The following is a 20,936-nucleotide window of genomic DNA, read 5'->3' on the forward strand; positions in this document are numbered from 1 at the left end:
CTGCCAGAAAGGTTGCATTCAATGTCGAGAAACATGGAAGAGTCCAGCACCAACTTTGCACAGGGCTTTGTGCAGACTTTGGAATGGATGGCCATCTCCCATCAGCACACCAGTGTAGCCAACCGTGATGCAGCGCCTGATGGCCGATGGTTCAGCTTCCTTTGCAGCACAAGTCGCATCCACACAATGTATGAGTGCTGCAATGGAAGCTCAGACTGTTCTCATGCAATCTCAGCTTGTTGCCATGGAAGCTCAGACAGCTGCCATCATGGCTCTGGATACCAGTGTGTAAAGGGACTTCCAGGGCATCACAGCATTCAAGCAATCTATTCTCCAACACAGTACTAGGATTGCCGAGTGGCAGTGGCTCCATAGTGAACAAACCGACTGTCCTCTCTCCAGAGGAGAGCATACGTGCTCCACCACCTCTGCCACTCTACCAGTGCCCTTGCTGTTGCCTGTCAGCCAGCCAGCAGAGACTGCTGTAGCCCAGGCTGAAATGCTGCAATCTGCAGCCGGGCCTGAAAGGCCCAGAGCTGCTCGAGATCACCCTCCAGTTTGCAGTCTCCCCCACTGAAAGTCAGCAGCCTTCCACCAGCCGTGCTGCAGCCATTGGGGAAGTGCCTGGTAGGAGCACTAGGACATGCAAAGGCACATGGAAGAGGCACTAAGGGAATGTACAAGGGTGATTAGTTTAGTTTTATATGCACTATGGCGTGGTGTAATTTATACATTTTAATTGGAATGTGCATTTTGTGTTGGCTTTTATTTAGCATTGTTGGAAAGAGGACGCTGTGATGGTCAGTATCAGAGGGAAGGTAAGTAATGGGGGATTGCTGGTGAACGGAGAATTGGGATTAAAGTTACTGGGATCGCTCATTCAATATTTGTTCACCTAGAGCCTGGCAGAAAGGGGCTGTCTAGGTTGCAGCCTCCCTTCCTCTTCCTCCTCCTTGTGCTCCCATTCTTCAGCTTCTCGGCTGATAGGTGGTGGCAAGGGCTTTTCCCTCATGATGTCTAGGTTGTGCAGCATGCAGCATACCACAACAAATCTTGAGACCTGCTCAGTTGAGGACTGCAGGGCTCCTCCAGAGTGGTCCAGGCAGCAGAGGCATTGCTTGATGATGTGAATGGTCTGTTCTATTAGATTCCTTGTGGCAGCATGTTGAATGCCGGCTGTTCACGTCATGACCAGGTCATGAGTGGCTAACCCTTGTCACCCAGTAGCCACCCTTTGGTTTTGCCACGATGGTTGAGATACAGGTGGCACAGAGGATTCCCGCCGATTGAATGCATCATGACTGCTGCCAGGATACCGGGCATGTGGTCACACACCAGGTTGCGCATTGACGGAGTGGCACCCCTTTCACTTCAGGTAAATAGCCGTGTTCACATGGGGGGCATGTAAAGCAATGTGCGCGCAGTCAATTCCAACCGCATCATGGGGGAGCCTTCGATCCTCGCAAACCCTCGTGCTCGCACTGCCTGCTTGTCTCTGGCAAGAAGGAATGAGATGAAACTGTCTCCCATTGCACAGAGAGACTCAGTGACCTCCCTTATGCACTGCAAACTGTGAGATGTTACTAATATCTCTAGCAGTAGCCTGAAAGGAGCCAGATGCATAAAGGTTAAGAGCCATGGTCACTTTGACAGCCACAGACAATGTGGTCCTTTTGCTCCTCTGAGGTTGGAGTTGTGGCTACACCAATTGGCAGATTTCAGTCCCGACCTCTATAGTGAGCGCTGATGCCTCAAGCATTGGTCATTGTTGAAGTTCAGGTAAGAGAATTGCTCTCTAAATTAAATTGCTACCTAGCCCACTGGGCCAAACTTCATTTGACGCTCCCACATGCCCTAGCACTAAACTCATATATTTTTATAGTTTCTCTTTGATCTCCCCTTTTAATCTTTCCAAACTCATCTTCCTGCTCTCTTGAACCTATTCCCACTAAACTGCTGACCACCCAACTTCTTTTCTGGCTCCCATGTTAGCCGACATTGTTAACGGTTCTCTGTCCTCAGGTAATGTTGTCCTCTCCTTCAAATCTGCTATCATCACCCCTCTCCAAAAAACAACCCTTGACCCCACTTTGCTTGCTAGCTATATCGCCCCATCTCCAACCTCCCTTTCCTGTCCAAAGTACTTGAACGTTTTGTTGCCTCCCAAATCCGTGACAATCTTTCCATGAATTCAATGTTTGAATCCCTTCAATTTGGCTTTCGCGCCTGCCACAGTACCGAAACTGCTCTCATCAAAGTCATAAATGACATTCTTTATGACTGTGACAAAGGCAAACTATCCTTCCTCGTCCTTCTGGACCTGTCTGCAACCTTTGACACAGTTGACCACTCCATCCTCCTCCAATCCCTCTCTACAAATCTCCAGCTAGATGAGACTGTACTTGCCTGGTTCCATTCTTATCTATCTAATCATAGCCAGAAAATCGCCAGCAATGGCTTCTCTTCACACTCCCACATCGTTACCTCTGGTGTCCCCCAAGGATCTGTCCTTGGTCCCCTCTTATTTCTCATCTATATGCTGGCACTTGGTGATTTCATCTGAAAACACGGAGTCAGTTTCCACATGTATGCAGATGACCCCTAGCTCTACCTCTCCACCACGTCTGTCGACCCCAGCTTGGTATCTAAATTGTCAGATTGCTTGTCCGACATCCAGTACTGGGTGAACAGAAATTTTCTCCAATTAAATATTGGGAAGACCAAAACTGCCACAAACTGCGTTCCCTAACCACTGACTCCATCCCTCTCCCTAGCATTAATCTGAGGGTGAACAAGACTGTTTGCAAACTAGGTGTCATATTTGACCCTGAAATGAGTTTCCAGCCACATATCCGTGGCATAATTAAAACCGCCTTTTTCCACCTACTTAACATTGCCCGCCTTCGCCCCTGCCTCAGCTCTTCTGCTGCTGAAACCCTCATTCATTCCTTTGTTACCTCTAGACTTGACTACTCCAACTCATTCCTGGTCGACCTTCCACATTCCACATTATGTAAACGTGAAGTCATCCAAAACTCAGCAGCACCAAGTGACCCCTGTGCTTTCTGACCTACATTGGCTCCCAGTTAAATAATGCCTCGATTTCAAAATTCTCATCCTTGTTTACAAATCACTCCATGGACTTGCCCCTCCCTATCTCTGTAATCTTTTTCAGCCTCACAACTCCACAAGATGTCTGCGCTCCTCAAATTCTGGCCTCTTGAATATCCCTGATTATAACTGCTCAACCATCGGTGGACGTTTCTTCAGCTGCCTGGGCCCTAAGCTCTAGAACTCCCTCCCTAAACCTCTATGCCTCTCTACCTCTATTTCCTCCTTTAAGACACTCGTTAAAACCTACCTCTTCGAAACATAGAAACATAGAAACATAGAAAATAAGTGCAGGAGTAGGCCATTCGGCCCTTCTAGCCTGCGCCGCCATTCAATGAGTTCATGGCTGAACATGCAACTTCAGTACCCCATTCCTGCTTTCTCACCATACCCCTTGATTCCCCTAGTAGTAAGGACTTCATCTAACTCCTTTTTGAATATATTTAGTGAATTGGCCTCAACAACTTTCGGTGGTAGAGAATTCCACAGGTTCACCACTCTCTGGGTGAAGAAATTCCTCCTCATCTCAGTCCTAAATGGCTTCCCCCTTATCCTTAGACTGTGTCCCCTGGTTCTGGACTTCCCCAACATTGGGAACATTCTTCCTGCATCTAACCTGTCTAACCCCGTCAGAATTTTAAACGTTTCTGAGGTCCCCTCTCATTCTTCTGAACTCCAGTGAATACAAGCCCAGTTGATCCAGTCTTTCTTGATAGGTCAGTCCCGCCATCCCGGGAATCAGTCTGGTGAACCTTCGCTGCACTCCCTCAATAGCAAGAATGTCCTTCCTCAGGTTAGGAGACCAAAACTGTACACAATACTCCAGGTGTGGCCTCACCAAGGCCCTGTACAATTGTAGCAACACCTCCCTGCCCTTGTACTCAAATCCCCTCGCTATGAAGGCCAACATGCCATTTGCTTTCTTAACCGCCTGCTGTACCTGCATGCCAACCTTCAATGACTGATGTACCATGACACCCAGGTCTCGTTGCACCTCTCCTTTTCCTAATCCGTCACCATTCAGATAATAGTCTGTCTCTCTGTTTTTACCACCAAAGTGGATAACCTCACATTTATCCACATTATACTTCATCTGCCATGCATTTGCCCACTCACCTAACCTATCCAAGTCGCTCTGCAGCCTCATAGAATCCTCCTTGCAGCTCACACTGCCACCCAACTTAGTGTCATCCGCAAATTTGGAGATACTACATTTAATCCCCTCGTCTAAATCATTAATGTACAGTGTAAACAGCTGGGGCCCCAGCACAGAACCTTGCGGTACCCCACTAGTCACTGCCTGCCATTCTGAAAAGTCCCCATTTACTCCTACTCTTTGCTTCCTGTCTGACAACCAGTTCTCAATCCATGTCAGCACACTACCCCCAATCCCATGTGCTTTAACTTTGCACATTAATCTCTTGTGTGGGACCTTGTCGAAAGCCTTCTGAAAGTCCAAATATACCACATCGACTGGTTCTCCCTTGTCCACTCTACTGGAAACATCCTCAAAAAATTCCAGAAGATTTGTCAAGCATGATTTCCCTTTCACAAATCCATGCTGACTTGGACCTATCATATTACCTCTTTCCAAATGCACTGCGATGACATCCTTAACATCTTCAACAAGCTTTTGATCATCTGCCTTAATTTCTTCTGTGGCTCGGTGTCAAATTTATCTGTCTGTCTGTAACACTGTTGTTAAGTGCCTTCAGATGTTTTACTACATTAAAGGCGCTATACCCTGTATAAATAAAAGTTATTATTATTAACCACCCTCTGCACATATGGTCTCTGGCTGACAGCCCTTCTTCCCACTCCAACCCCTTCTCCTCCTCCTCTCTTTTCTAGCAGCTTGTCCTGCTCTGTGTGGCGTCTTCTCATTCTCCCAGTCATGGTCAATGCCAAGAGAAAACCTTACTAGGCCATCCATGTCTGGATGGAACTTGTTTGTGCATAAGCCTTTAAGTCACCAAAAAGATACTTCAGCACCAACCAGGCCAATCCCCGTAGACTATTGAACCTTTAAACAAATAAGACAAAGCACCCAAAACACATAGAATTGCAGCAACAACCAGAAGAAATAATCCAGCAACGAGCCTGCAAGCAGTTAATGATCCCCTTAAATAGCGGTGGTGGGAGGTCCTTCTTGCCATTTAACATCATGTTCAGCTGTGCGCGGTTGAGAGCGTGTATGCTGGAGCATGGCGTTCCAAGATGACAGCGCTGGCGTCAAATCAGCGTTATATGTAATCATTAACGTCATAGTCTGCCTGCTCTGCATGCTGCTAGCGGTTGTTATATGCGCACATACGCACAAACCCCTTTACAAATATGACGTCCGGCGCATTTCCCTTCGAAGATGTGCGCAAGTGTCGCGGATGCAATTTTCTTAGTTTAAGAGGCCTTGTAGTCCCTAAGAAATGGGTGCTATAGAGCCCAATTCGCTCACCTAGAGTTTAAACCAGAACCTTTATATTTTGTGTGACTTTTGTAACACCGCATGGTGCGCTGATGTATGAAGCCATCAATGGAACCCTCTATATTTCTGATACAATAACCAAGCAATCCTTAATAACTGCAGCTTTTAATCTTGTAAAAATTGTACACAGGAATTATGTCAATTTTTTTTATCCCAGTGAAAGTGATAGGTTTATGACTGGGTAAATAATATATATTATTGCAATGAAATATTAATGCATGCATTGGCTACATTAATCCATTAACTCAATCCTGTTTAAAATATGGTTATTTTTGACATTTCCATGTTGAACTCAGCCTTCGAGTGAGTGCTGAGTGATAGCTGCACTGTAGTGCAGACCACTATTATCGGGCCCAAATTTGGTCCACCTGTTTTTTCGGCGCACTCACATGAGATGCGCCGACTGCCTACGATCAAAACGGCGCCAAAAAGATATCCCCAGATTCTGGCCCCTCTCCCGGGGCTTGGCGTGGCGAGTCCATTGGGGGGTGGAGCTAGGGCCCTGCATCGAAAACAGTGCCGGCAGCTGTCTGCATGCGCAGTAGAGCGTTTGTGTATGTGCAGTAGCTCCTCCCATGATGACGATGATGTGTACTGCAGCATGGGACCCAACGCATCCCGCCCCTATCCCGGGTCAAATGGCCTGCTGCACAGGCTGGCCCGCTGCCTTCCCGCGCTGAGGCTACAAGAAACAGGTTGGTGCAGGGAGATTTTAATCGGGGGGGTGGGGGGAGAAGAGTTTTGATTGGGGGTGGGGGGTAGGAGGAGAGTTTTGATCGGGGAGAGGGAAGGAGGAGAGTTTTGATCTGGGAGAGAGGAGAGAGGAGAGTTTTGATGGTGGGGGTCGGGGAAGGGGGGACGCGGTGTAGGTGGTGATAACTGTGTAGCCAGTAATTTTAATCAGCTTACTCAAGACTTTCCTTAACCCTGTTGATGAAAATACTTTCCTACGAGCAGGAGGTACTTCTATTTTATATTTTGATATTTTGAAAAAATTATGTAAATATGTTTTGTCTCTTTACTACTTTTATTTTTGTAGTTTAAGCTTCCATGAATGCTTCTGTTGTATAGTAAATTAACTTTGCGAAGTTTGTCATATGATGTCCTGTATAGCTGTTTGATCCTATTCACATTCTTTAGTCAAGTCATTAAATACCGACCTGCGCTGATTTCTAAACTCTCTGCAAGGGTTTTCTGTGTGGCCACAAGTGGCCACATACGCTGTCCTAAGTTAGTTTGGAGCAACTATTAGCTGTCCAAACTGGCTTAAATGGCCAAAATGGGCGTAGGTGGCTGGTAATGCCCCCTTTTGAAAAAAACTAAATTAAACTAAAAAAATCCGAACTAACTCACTTACACTTGTGCAAATTAAATGTGCAAAATGGGGATTTTTAAGATACTCCAGAAAAATCAAGTTTCTCCAAAAAAAACGGAGCAACTCCTGGGCAATTTTGGGTCCCTAGTTTGGTAGATGGCAGTATTTTTCACTTGCCTACAGTAATAACAACTTGCATTTCTATAATGCCTTTGATGTAGAAAAACCTCCCAAAGTGTTTCACAGGGGTGTAATCCAAAAATGATGCTGAGTCAAGAAAGGAGATAATAGAGGTGGGTTTTAATGTGACTCAAAGGAGGTGACTAGGCAGTGATAATGGAGCAGCCCGTGCCTGTACGCACCAAGACCTGGACAACATTCAGGCTTGGGCTGATAGGTAGCAAGTAACATTCGCACCATACAAGTGTCAGGCAATGATCACCTCGAACATGAGAGAATCTAACCACCGCCCTTTGACAATCAATGGCATTAGCAGCGCCATGTCTCCCACCATCAACATCAAATCTTGGAAGTCACCATTGACCAGAAACTTAACTGGACCAGTCACATAAATACTGTGGCTACGAGAGCACGTCAGAGGCTGGGTATTCTGCGGCAAGTGTCTCACCTCCTGACTCCCCAAAGCCTTTCCACCATCCAGAAGGCATACGTCAGACATGTGATGGAATACTCTCCATTTGCCTGCATGAGTGCAGCTCCAACAACACTCAAGAAGCTCGACAGTATCCAGGATAAAGCAGTTACTTGATTGGCACCCCATCCACCACCGGCACACCATGGCTTCAGTGTGTACCATCTATAAAATGCACTGCAGCAACTTGCCAAGGCTTCTTCAACAGCACCTCCCAAACCCACGACCTCTACCACCTAGAAGGGCAGCAGGCGCATGGGAGTACCATCACCTGCATGTTTACCTCTAAGTTACACACCATCCTGACTTGGAAGTATATCATCATTCCATCATAGTTGCTGGGTCAAAATCTTGGATCTCCATCCATAACGGCACTGTGGGAGTACCTTCATCACATGAAATGCAGCAGTTCACAGAGGCAGCTCACCACCACCTTCTGAAGGACAATTAAGGATGGACAATAAATGCTGGCCATGCCAGCGATGCCCAGATGCCCACATCCCATGAATGAATTTTTTAAAAGTTCAGTATAGCATTTCAGAGCGTGGGGCCGAGGCAACTAAAGGCACGGCCGTCACTGGTGCATGGAACAGGGCAATGCACCAGACACCAGAAGAGTCTGGGGAACGGGTTGGGTGGGTTGTAGGACTGAAGGAAGTGTGACAGAGAGGAAGGGGAATGGCCTTAAGAGATTTAAACAAGAAGATTAGAATTGTAAATTTGAAGTATGGGAGACCGGGTGCCACTGTAGATCAGTGAGGATGTGAGTGATAGGTAAGCAGGACTTGGTGTGTGATTGACTATAGCCAGCAGAGTTTTAGATGAGCTGTAGTTTACTGAGGGTGGAGCAATGGAAGCTGGCCAGGATAGCATTGAAATCGTCACGTCTGGAGGTGACAAAATACAGTGGTAAATGGGCTGAGGTACAGACAGAGGTGGGCGCTATTATAGAGGTGGAAGTAAGCAGTCTTTGCGATGAAGAGGATATGGGGTCGGAAACTCAACTTGGGGCTGAATAGGATGCTGAGCTTGCAGACAGGCTGGTTCACTTGCCTACATTGTATTCTGGGTAGGATAAGAAAATACTTAACTGGCTAATTTTGTTATAGAACTTTCCGCTGATTGTATTTTCTATTGGTAAGCTGTTCAAGTGGACTATTTTCCAAAAACGCTTGTTTTTTCCACTGGGATGTAATACTTCATGTTTTTCTAAAATATGATTGAATTTTATTTTGCATCTGTGATTATTTAAGCCAACTTGTGTGCAGTCTCATCTCAATCTCGTCTGGGTCTTCTTTTTGTCCAGGCAGCAGATTCATCTTGCTTTACGGAAGCCAGTTAGTTGCAAGTGACTGGTTGAATCCGGCTCAGGTGGTGCTGTACCACCAGCAGAACAGCAGTGGTCCCTGGGTAATGGAGTTGTGTGGGCGTCGCCTGATTGACCCCTGCGAGCATGAGTGTGACATGGACACAGGTAAGACGTGATCTTCTTGCCAAGGCTTAACACGCTGAGATTGTGACTTGCACTCTGTTCATGAGCATTGATTAAGAGTTTCTGTACAATGTGCGTTGACAGCTCTACAAGACGTATGACAGATCTTTCTCTGGAGAGCTTGGGGGTACGGGTTATGGAGGTTGGAGAACAAGTTGCCCCTAATCTAATCGTAGAGTTCTTGCAGCAGGGCAGGTTATATTTTTTCTCTTTTCCCTCGCCTGAATTAGGCAGATCATTCATCTGCCCAACCAGCAATTGACCTGACCAGACCTGACCCCAGCAGAGGCAGATGGACTTGAGTGATGGAAAAGCCTGAGAGTGAAATTAGTTGAGGGACAAAATTTATGCAGAAGGACTGCCTTTCCCTATCTGTTGCTTGACATCAGGAACTTACATACCTCACCTGCAAGCTTGGTCATCAGGGACAAATGACTAAATCAGTGACACTTTGTTTAACTCTGCCGATTGGTGTGAATATTCTAGTAAAATAATTAGTACTTTAGGTGCTTTTTTACGAGTTTAATGCATCAAAGCTCCTACACATACAAACAAGGAAAACTTTGGCATGTGTGCACTTCATTTGTTTTTGCTCATTTCTCAACAATGGAATTGCTGTATTTTGATGATGTATAGTTTGAGATTTAAACGATAAGCCGTGAAACTACAATAAAATGTTGATTTCGCTGACTGAGAAGTGTGAGGGAAAAAAAACAAGCATTTCAGATTTGCTTTATTCCCCAAAAAAGTAACACCAAAAAAGTTTAAGGACCAACAGTTTTTAGGCTGAGAGGGCACTGAGAATGCTGTCTGAAAATTGGGACAGGATTGAAATTTGTCCCCAGATTAAATTGGGACTGTAAGAGCTCTGGTGGCATTACTTTTGTTTACATTACTACAAGTACTATTTAATTGACGTGTTCAGTACTCGATAGTGTTTCCAAGGCAGAAGCAAGTGAAGGTCACAGGAATTGGTTCACTGTGAAACTTTTCTGAGTCACAGGAATCTCACTTCGTATCAACTTTGAGGTTGCACCAACAGTTAAGAAGTAGAACATCTACATCGCAATATGGCGCTGAATTAGATTAACTGCTGCATTTGAAGTAAGAAGACTGAAGTTCACCCACTGAGAACTCTTATTATAAAGCAGTGACTTAAAATGGGTGCTTAGGTCTTGACATTCCACAGCATGCAACTATCTACAATATTAGTTGTGTCATGGCAATTAAGCTATCTTTTCATGACATCAACTAATTAATGGGTAAAAACAACAGATGTGGCCCTGTGGAATAGGTGAACTGTCATTCTCCAATACTCTGGAGCAATGATTACCCTACAGATTTTGGGCCAAGAACCTGTCTGTGGGCTGGAGATCAGTTTGGTTGCTGCCTCCTTGCAACAGTTTTTTGATGCAAAACAAAACCATAAGCTTCTCCTCTCCCTGCCTGTTGCTTGGCTCTTGCTGACCATTTTCTCCCCTTTGCTTATACACCCCAGACTGGACACTTGTGCTATTATTTTCCTCCAACAGTATACAAACAGATGCCCTGATGCCCAATCGGAGGCTTGTATGAATATCATTGTCAGCTTTCACATTTACCTGTGGGTTTGTGTCCGACACAGCCTCTGAATATGTTTGGATCCACGTTAGGCTGTGACATGCGGTGTCACAAGAACATTTCGTGTAGCAACGCCGAATGAGAACAACGAGGGAGAAAATGATATTTGTGACTCAAGGCACCCAGGCACATTTACAACCGATACATACCCGGCACAGTGCTGAAACCATCTGGATCACTCCTTCAGCCTGTGCACATTTATAAACAGTGCTGCTGTCTTGAGTTGCTGGTGTGTATGTATTATGTCATGGTAATTATCTCTATTATTTTCCTCACAATACGTCATAGTTATTTTGGGCTTGAAAGCTGTGTAATACTGTCTCGTCTGCCTTGCACATTCTGCTCTTTAGTTCTTCCAATCTGTGCAGTGCCTGATATCCCACATTCTGGGGGCCCAAGTTTCGGGCCGCGCCTAAAACAGCGCAGCCCGGACCTGGACGCCCGTTTTTCGCGCCACGAAGTGCGCCTAAAAAATACTTAACGATTCTCCGGCTCCCTGCAGGTCCTCTGGAGCTGGGTGCGGCGCAGCACGAGCTGTGGGGGGGCGGAGCCAGGTCCCTGCGCTGAAATCAGTGCCGGACCTCTGCACATGCGTGCTACAGTGGGCGCGCATGTGCAGTAGCTCCAGGCACCCAAAACTGTGGGAGGGGCCTGAAGCACGCAGCCCCTAGCCCTGGCCGAATGGCATCACTGGGGCTGCATGCATAAGGCTCACCTCCCACCCGACCGGACCCGACCCGACTTGACTCCCGCTCCCCGGACTGGACCCGACACGATCCTCGCTCTCCCCACCCCGGCGACCCGACTTCCGCTCCCCCAACTCCCCCTCCCCACACCCCCCGGCGAACCAACCTCCGCTCCCCCCCCCCCCCGGCGACCCGACCTCCACTCCCCCCCCCCACCCCGGCGATCCGACCTCCGCTCCCCCCCCCCGCCCCAGATCTTCGCGACCCCCCCAGATCTCTGCGACCCCCCTCCCCCCGACCCGGGACCCGGGACCCAAGACTCGACGCCACCTACCTGTAAATCCAGCCCAAAATCTTGGGCCCGGCCGTTCACTCTCCTCCCCTCTCCTTCCTTCCCTCCCTCCTCTCTCCCCCTTCCCCCCATCCCCCCCTTCCCCCTCCCCCCATCTCTCCTTCCTCTCCTTCTCCTCCTCCCCCTCTCCCCCTCCCCAAACCCCACCCCCTCCTCAACCCCCACCCCCCTAACCCCTAACCCCCTCCCCCTCCTCCTCCCTAACCCCCTCCCCCTCCTCTCTAACGCCCTCCCTAACCCCCACCCCCTAACCCCCTCCCCTAACCCCCTCCTCCCTCTCCCCTTCTCCTCCTCCCCCCTTCCCCCCTCCCTCTTCTCCCCACCTTCTCCCCCTCCCCCTTCTCCCCCTCCCCTCGCTGTCAGAAACACAGACACTGACAGACAGAGAGTGAGAGACACACACACACAGACAGACAGAGAGATACAGACACACACACAGACAGACAGAGAGATAGAGACACTTACAGAGACACACTGGGGGGGCATCCCAGCACGCTGTTGGAGGACTCCTGGTGCTGCAGTCGGTAAGTAGAAAATGTTTTATTTATTGATTTTTACATTTTTTTTATTTTTTATTAATTTTTTTTGATTGATTTATTGGTTGATTTATTGATTTATTTATCATTTATTATTGATGATGGCTCTTTATTTGTAAAACTGAAGTGTTTAATGTTTGTAAACTTCCCTTTAAACCCCCCCCCCCCCTCCCTACGCCTGATTTGTAACCTACGCCTGATTTTCTAAGTGTAGACAAGGTTTTTCTAAGCGTACAAAAATCTACACTTACACCATTCTACGTTAGTTTGGAGTATGTTTTCACTGCCTAAACTTTCAAAACGGGCGTAAATGGCCGGACACGCTCCTTTTTGAAAAAAAAAATCTGTTCCAAACTGAAACTGTTCTAACTGACTAGAACTGGAGCAAACTAAATGCCGAGAATTGCAATTTCTAAGATACTCCATTCTAAACCAGTTGCTCCAAAAAAACAGGAGCAACTCAGGCCGAAACTTGGCCCCTGGATGTTTATCTTTAAAGAGGCTCCCATTTCAGTCATTGTGCACCATTGGATGAAGACCCACCCTGAAGTCAGTTGTATGCCAGTAACTTAGTGTCAGATCGGCCAATCTATTTACTTTACTTTAGATTGAACAGGGACAATTCCTAACTTCTGCAGTGATGAGTGATCATAACTGACAAATAACAATGTTAACTGATACAAGAAAGTGGCTCAGAAAATTGGAGTTTGTTGGTTGGGATTTTTTTGGCTGTCCCAGTGGGTTGTTGCACCGTTGATATGCGTCACAGAAACAGGCCATTCGTCCCAACCAGTCCATGCTCCACTCGAGTCATATGCATAGATTAACATTTGCAACTGTCAGCAAATCTTTGCGTGACCCGAATGGTTGTTGAATTAGCAATTAACATAGCGACACGACATGAGTTACGGGAGATTTTGCCAATGTGTAAATTATGTGATGAAGGGGTTGTCATATGAAGAAAGGTTGAGCAGGTTGGGTCTATACTCATTGGAGTTTAGAAGACTTAGAGGTGATCTTATTAAAATGTATAAGATTCTGAGGGGGCTTGACAAGGTAGATGCAGAGAGGTTGTTTCCCTCGTGGGGGAACCTAGAAATAGGAGGAATAGTTTCAGAATAAGGGGTCGCCCATTTAAAATTCTCTCAGATGGTCATGACTCTTTGGAATTCTCTACGCCAGAGAGCTGTTGAGGCAGGGTCATTGAATTTATTTAAGATGGCGATAGACAAATTTTTGAAAGATAAGGGAGTCAAGAGTTATGGGGAGCAGGGAGGGAAAAGGAGTTGAGGCCAAGATCAGGATCAGATCAGCCAAGATCATATTGAGTGGCAGAGCAGGCTCGAGGGGTCAAATGGCCTACTTCTGCTCCTATTTCTTATGTTCTTATGATGACTATTTTACATCTATGGTTGACCAATAAATGTTACAATGCAGACTAGTAACTCCCTTTAAAATGGTTGAGTGTGGAAACTTTATAAATTTACCACAACTTACTGGATCATTTGTGCTTTACAGTCCAACCTGCAACACATCGATCCCTTCAATGATCTCCCCACATGTAACAAGTGGATTTTTGGCAGTTCTTGAACATGTTGCAATTTTCCCTTCATAACTAATAAACAACTAAGGTGGGAAGGGCTAACTTTAAGTAGGTTTCGGTCATAAATTCAGAACTCTGTATTTGGTGCCTAGAAGTATTCTTTTCCTTAGCTATCTCCTCTTCTATGAGCACAAAACTGCATACAGATTTTGTCTCCTTATTTAAGGAGGGATATACTTGCATTGGAGGCAGTTCAGAGAAGGTTCACGAGGTTGATTCCTGAGATGAAGGGGTTGTCTTATAAAGAAAGGTTGAGCAGGTTGGGCCTATACTCATTGGAGTTTAAAAGAATGAGAAATGATGAGGAATTTCTTCTCTGAGGGTCGTGAATCTTTGGAATTCTCTACCACAGAGAGCTGTTGAGGCTGGGTCATTGAATATATTTAAGGTGGAGATAGACACATTTTTGAATGATAGGGGAGTCGGGGTTATGGGGAGTGGGCAGGGAAGTGGATTCGAGGCCAAGACCAGATCAGCCATGATCTTATTGCATGGTGGAGCAGGCTCGAGGGGTTAATGGCCTACTCCTGCTCCTATTTCTTATGTTCTTATGTTCTATGTTCACAAATGTACACTCTGTATTTGTCACTATTTCTTCTACATTCCACAAGAGTGAATTTTCAGAATTGCTATAACTACACCACTTCATTTTGCTGAGAAGTGAAAGGCATAAGCCATTTTCCTTATTCCATCCCACTTTCAGCTTTTTGTGTTCCTTGCAAGATAAATGCATTTCTTGTAGGAATAGTAGCGTAGCTTTTCTGATCAGCATTATTTTCCAAGACTGGTGGTAGAACTTATATGGTGCTAAAATAACAACAATCAGAAAAGATAGACTAGTATGTCTGTTAGATCTCTTAATTTCCAATGAAATACGAACTCCGATTGTAGCAGCCTTGACTTGGGGGTCTGTGAATTTTCACAGTCTGTCTAAATGCAGCCTGTTTGAATTCTCTCTCAATCCCCCCTTTCATTCTTTCACAAACTGAATCATAAAACATCAGGTATCACTGGTTAAACATTCTACAAAATAATTTCATACATGTTAATATAGTTTCCTTCTAAAAGTTGTTGATGTGTTTCGCCACATGTCCGGACTAGTAGCTTCCACACAAATTTACACCAACCCGAGTTCCATCATGGCCACAATGGAAGTCTGGTTTTAGTAGGTTAATTAATCTTATTCCAATTTAATCCAAATCAATATCTTAATTCAACCAGTAAACAACCTTCCCTTAAGCATAACATACCCCTGTGCCACGTACAGACGGTATGCTGGGACCTGCAAGATGTCTCACGTGGGACAGCAGCTAGAGCCGCCTGGTTGCAACAACATTTAATCAACATAAACAAACAATATAAAAGTAAAATAATTACAACAAATAGAATTAAACCTTCCACCAATGAAGTTCCGATTGAACCTAGCCATTCAGTGGCTCCACTCCACAAAGTGAATGATGGGGGTTGCTTAAAAGTTTTTCTACCTCCTTTTGGATATGCTCCGCTAAGTGGGTAATTTCTTCGGAGATATATGTGCAACACTCAGTTCCGAGTAGGGTGCAAGTACCTCCCTTTTCAGCCAGGATGTAATCAAGGGCCAGTCTATTCTGTAGGGCTACTGTGCGGATTGCTACCATTTCTGCATTGATTTTAACTAGGGCCTCTGAAGTATCATTGACTACTCGTTCCACAACGGATGCCATGTTAATGGATTCCCTTGCCAGTTTGGCGGTCCCATACCCAGGGATCAGAATGGCAAAGAACCTCTCTGTTTCTGTGATAGCTCTCTTAGGACGGTGTAAATGTTCCGACAGTGACTTTATATGATACATATAAGGCACAATGTAGGCTAAATAGCAGGATCCCATCCATTTCTTGGACAGCCAAGGGTAGGCCTTGTGGCCACACACCCAATAGGTGCTATTATATGCAATGAGTGTTAGATGTTTCTTTGTCAGCAACACTCCGGGGCCTGTCCAGGCTTTTCCATCTGTTTTATTCAGAATCCCCGTTACGTTAAAAATTCCCACATCGGCCCAGTTTGGATGGTTCCGTGGCTTGATTATATTATAATTCCGGGAGCAGTTACTATACCCCATATTTTGGCCTCCTTTGATGTTTCTAATCAGACAGACCGATTCCCCCGGTCTTCCTATTCCCGTTGTATTAGTGATAACAAAAAATGGGGGCCGTTTGGAATTATTGTAGCACGGTTGGTAGCCCCCTTCAAAGGTAGTCAGATTGTAACCTGCTGACTTCCATTTACGTGCCCAGTTTTCCATATCCTGAAACGCATTGCCTGTTTTGTTTTGATTAATTATCCACTCAGCCATTTCCGAGATATTCAAGGGAACTGGCCTCAAGGGAATCCCTCCCTTTGAGTGAATAGGAATATGCGTACACACCCAACAACTAGAAATGTTACGTTGTTTGGTATAAATGTATGACATATATAAAAAGGTATTTACATGTAATTCCCTTGCTACCCTACTATTTCTTTTTGGTGCAGAGGGTCGGCTAGTAAGAAGTAGGCCTATGCCTAGAATACCTCCAATCAATAATACAGTACATTTATACGTTTTCGCAAAAAGTAATTGTCCTTATTAGATTTCAGCTTCAGTTACGGGTGCTCGTTTAACGTGTGAAGCGTGGATCCAGGCTTCCTTTCCTTGGACTTTAACAGCTGCCTGGGTGGTCAATAACACTTGATAAGGTCCTTCCCACTTGGCAGCCAAAGGTTCTTTGTGCAACTTTTTCACATAGACCCAGACTCCCGGGATGATGTCGTGTCCTCCTTTGGGTGGATTACCCCAAGCTGCCGATACCTGTCGGGAAACAGAACTAATAGCATTGGTTAAGTTCTGACAGTATGATAACAAAGTGTCACTCATTAAGTGAACATCAGCTTTCCGTAAATCGATAGTTCCTGGCAGCGACATGGGTCTTCCTGTTATAATTTCAAATGGGCTTAGACCTATAGTTCTGTTCGGGAATGCCCTAATGCTACATGGCACTATTGGTAGTGCCTGGGGCCATGGTGTTCCTTCTTGGTGATATTTGGCAAGCCGTTGTTTCAAAGTTCGATTCATTCACTCTGCTTGTCCTGATGATTGTGGATGATAAGGACAGTGTAAATCCCACGTAATGTTCAGTAACCTACAGACTTCTTGGCAGACAGCACCTGTGAAGTGTGTTCCCTGATCTGAGTCAATGCTACTCGGGACTCCCCATCGGGGAATGTAATCCTTACACAAGACCTTTGCAGTGTGATTGGCTGTGGCTCTTTTAGTTGGGACAGCTTCTACCCATCTAGAGAATCTGTCGACCATGACAAGAATGTTAGTGTATCCTTGGCATGAAGGAAGAGATATATAATCAACCTGCAGATGCTGGAATGGTCCGACAGGGGCAGGGGGCCTCAGTTGAGGCATTACCGTGATGGGTCCAGAATTATTTTTCTGGCAGACCACACAGCGGTCTGTTACCAGCTGGGCATGTTTTTTAAATCCCCGACCCCACCAGCTTTTCTGGAACCGTGCCATCATCTGTTTTGAGGCCAAGTGTCCCCACGAGTCGATCTGTTGGGCTAAAAAAGGCATAAGCGCTTGTGGCGTGACTGGCTTGTTGGTAACTCTTTGCCTCCAGACACCATCTTCACATAGCTTAATTCCTGCCTCAATCCATGTCCATTTTTCCTCTCGGGAGCACTCGCCTTGCATTGTTTGAAGGTCTCGTGTCAGAGTCCTGAGTGCTTTCAATCTGCACATCTGTGTTGGTTCTTCTGGAGGAACGCCCTGTGAGGCGGCATCTTTAGCTGCCTGGTCGGCTAGGGCATTTTCCTGTGCTTCTGTGGTATTTTCCTTGGTATGGGCCTTACACTTCAGGATGGACACTTCCTGAGGTAATTGTATGGCCTCCAGTAAGTCTCGGACTTCTTTTCCATTTCGGATAGGTGTACCAGCAGCAGTGAGGAATCCTCTTTTCCGCCATAACATACCAAAGTCGTGAGCGACTCCAAAAGCATAACGCGAATCTTGTAGACATTAACTGTCTGTCCTTCTGCTATTCGACATGCTTTTGACAGGACCCGTAACTCGGCCTGTTGTGCTGACGTTCCTGAGGGTAAACATCCTTTTGCCACTACCTCATATAAGGTTGTAACTGCCCATCTTGCTTTTCTGGTACCATTGTCAACAAAGGAGGAACCATCTGTAAACAGGATGAGGTCTGGGTTGTGCAGAGGCTCCTCTGCTGCTAAGGCTGCTTCTTCTGTTTCTTTTAAAATCTCCACGCAGTCATGCTCTTCACTTTCTCCCCCCTCTTGCTCCCTCGATTCTGACATCGGGAGCATAGTTGCGGGATTAACCGGGCTGGCCCGGACGATATGGAGATTAGAAGCTTCCAAAACTGCTGTCCAGCGGGTCCATCTTGCTGCTGTCACCTGAGACATTCTATTCATAGACAGCAAAGCGTGTACGGTGTGGGGACACTTGACAATCAGCTTTTGGTCGAGGACTAGACCCGCAGTGATCATTACCGCTCGACATGTAGCTTCCATGGCCCTTAGGCAACTTCCCCATCCGAGGGCTACCGCATCCAGTTTTGCCGAATAATAGCCAATAGGTCTTTGCCCATCCCTATGTTCTTGTGTCAGTATAGCTGTCATATATCCTTCTTTCTCATGAACAAACAGGGTAAATGGCTTATCACTGTCGGGGATTCCCAGAGCCGGTACCAAACACAAAGCCTTTTTCAAACTCAGGAAGGCCTCTTGCTGTTCTTTTGTGAGGGTGATGGCTTCTTTAGAGGCACGTTTCCCCTTTAAAATATCATTCAATGGCTGAGCAAGCTGTGTGAAGGAGTCAATCCAATTTCTGTTAAAGTTACACAATCCCAAAAAAGACCTTAGTTCCTGAATAGTGGTGGGTTTTTTAGCAGCCCGAATGGCTGCAGTTCTATCCTGCGTAAGTTCTCTCTTTCCTTGTGAAATCTTTTGTCCCAGGTATACAACCTCTTCTTGGGATATTTGTGCTTTGTCGATGCTGGCTTTATGTCCTTATAGCCGAAGGTGGTCCAGCAAAGCTCGTAAATCTTGTTCATGCTGTTCTTCCGTGTTTGAAGCTCGCAGGATATCATCTACATATTGGATGACTGTGGATGACAGGGGAGGTAATTCTCGCAAATGGCTTTGTAAAGCCATGTGGAATACCATAGGGCTGTTGTGGAAACCCTGTGGTAACCGGGTCCAAGTATACTGTTGTCCTTGGACCGTGAAAGCAAACCACTGTTGAACCTCCGGTGTCAGAGGCACCGACCAAAATCTGTTGGCCATATCTATAACCGAGAAATATTTATGTTCCGGTTTGAGGGCATTAAAAATGGTGGAGGGATCTGCGACCAAAGGAGCTTTTTGATCAATACACTGGTTAGCTTTCCTATAATCGACAGTCAAACGCCAAGTCTCATTAGATTTCTGTACCAGCCACACGGGGCTATTGGAGGAGCTATGCGTTTTAATAAGCACCCCTTGTTTCTCCAATTGCTGAATAACAGGTAAGATTCCCGCGATGGCAGTTGGACTGATGGGATACTGTTTAGTGCATGGAGGCTTGGTCCCTGTAAATGACGCAGGCTCCATCTGGAGTAGGACACAATCGTTCTTATCTTTAGCCCATATCGGGTGTTCCTTCAATTCTTCTTTCTTCAAAGTTCTAATTGACCATGTCACCCGACCATCCTCGAAATGCAACGATGAATCTATTTGGATTAGAACGTCCATTCCCAAAAGGGGTTGATCTACTGGGCCTATCCAGACCGGCGTGGTTAGTTCATGTGGACCCAGCCCTATAAGTACCGGTGTTGTCCTTTTAATTTCCATTTTATGGCCCCGAACTCCAGAGGCTGTACGTGCCCTACCATCCAACGGCAAAAAGTCTCCATATTGTAGGGGTAAGCATGTTAATTCCGCCCCTGTGTCTAAAAGACAGTCCACATCCTTATCGCCCACCCTCACAGTTATATATAGCCCATCTTCCCTCTGTTGTATTAGTGCGAGGAGGGGGGCCAGGGTGGGCTCTAACCGTTTTTTGCTATCCCAAGTAACTCCTTCTGTTGTTGTATTGTCAGTCGCTTAAATGCTTCTATGAGGTCGTTATCTTGTGACAAGCCTGGTTTGTTGGCTGAATTGTATCCCTGGCTGCGTCCTCTTCCCCAGCCTCAACCTTTCTGTTTTGCCCTGCACGACTTGGCCCAGTGACCTTCTTTCCCACAATAATGACATTTTCCGGGTAATTTTCCTGATAGCTGTTTATCGGAATCCTGGGATTTCCATCCCATAGCCTGTACAGCTCGGACTTTAGCTCCCAAATCCCGATCTAATTGGTTACATCGATCCACCAATGCTGCAAAGGTAGTTCCTCTCCCTTCCCAGTCCAGTAACACTACCTTAAGCATTTTGGACAGTTCTGGCTTTAGACCTGCCACAAAAGCTGCTTTCAGGGGTCCAAACACTTGTTCATCCATTTCCTCATCCGTATTATTCATACCCGAATGTTCTAGCCACGTGCATCTAAACCGCTCGTCATACTCCAGGACCTCCTCTGTTCCTTTCTGCTGGCAGGCCGCAATTTTTCCCCAGTCTGTCTTAGCTGGACTGAAGGCTTGCAGCCAGTGTTTAATCACCTCCCATCCTGCATCTAAATCTTGCTCATCCTGCCCCAAAGCTTCTTCTACCTTGTCGTGCAATTTTCTTCCTTGTGTTTTTGGCACCATTATGATCAAAATTTGCACTCCGTCCCAGGGATGAAGTTGATATATATTTCTTAACGGTCCAATTGGTCCCATGTTTTTACTCCCCCTTTCTTTGGATTGGGCAATTCCTTGGACCATTTATCAATTTTCTCTGGGTCTGCCGGATCATGAAATAAGTATTCTTCATACACCCTTTTCTTTGTTTTTTGGTTCCGCCCTCATCCGCAGTCTCTTCTGATTTGACTACAACTCGTCTTTTTTTAAACAGGGCAAAGCGCACCCCTAATTCTTCATCCTCCGACCCTGTATCGTCGGAGGATTCAGAATTCGTATCTAT

General features: G+C 46.0%; 1 protein-coding gene across 1 annotated transcript in view; it reads left to right on the forward strand.

Annotated features, from left to right (window-relative positions):
• The window catches only part of astn1 (astrotactin 1), a 3,463,295-nt gene that overhangs the window by 1,379,002 nt on the left and 2,063,357 nt on the right, over positions 1-20,936 (forward strand). The window contains exon 10 of the mRNA XM_070888265.1: positions 8,867-9,034. Coding sequence (XP_070744366.1) covers positions 8,867-9,034 — 168 coding nt within the window. The remainder of the gene's footprint in view (positions 1-8,866; positions 9,035-20,936) is intronic.

Source organism: Pristiophorus japonicus, chromosome 8 (assembly GCF_044704955.1).
Source record: "Pristiophorus japonicus isolate sPriJap1 chromosome 8, sPriJap1.hap1, whole genome shotgun sequence".
NCBI lineage: Eukaryota > Metazoa > Chordata > Chondrichthyes > Pristiophoridae > Pristiophorus > Pristiophorus japonicus.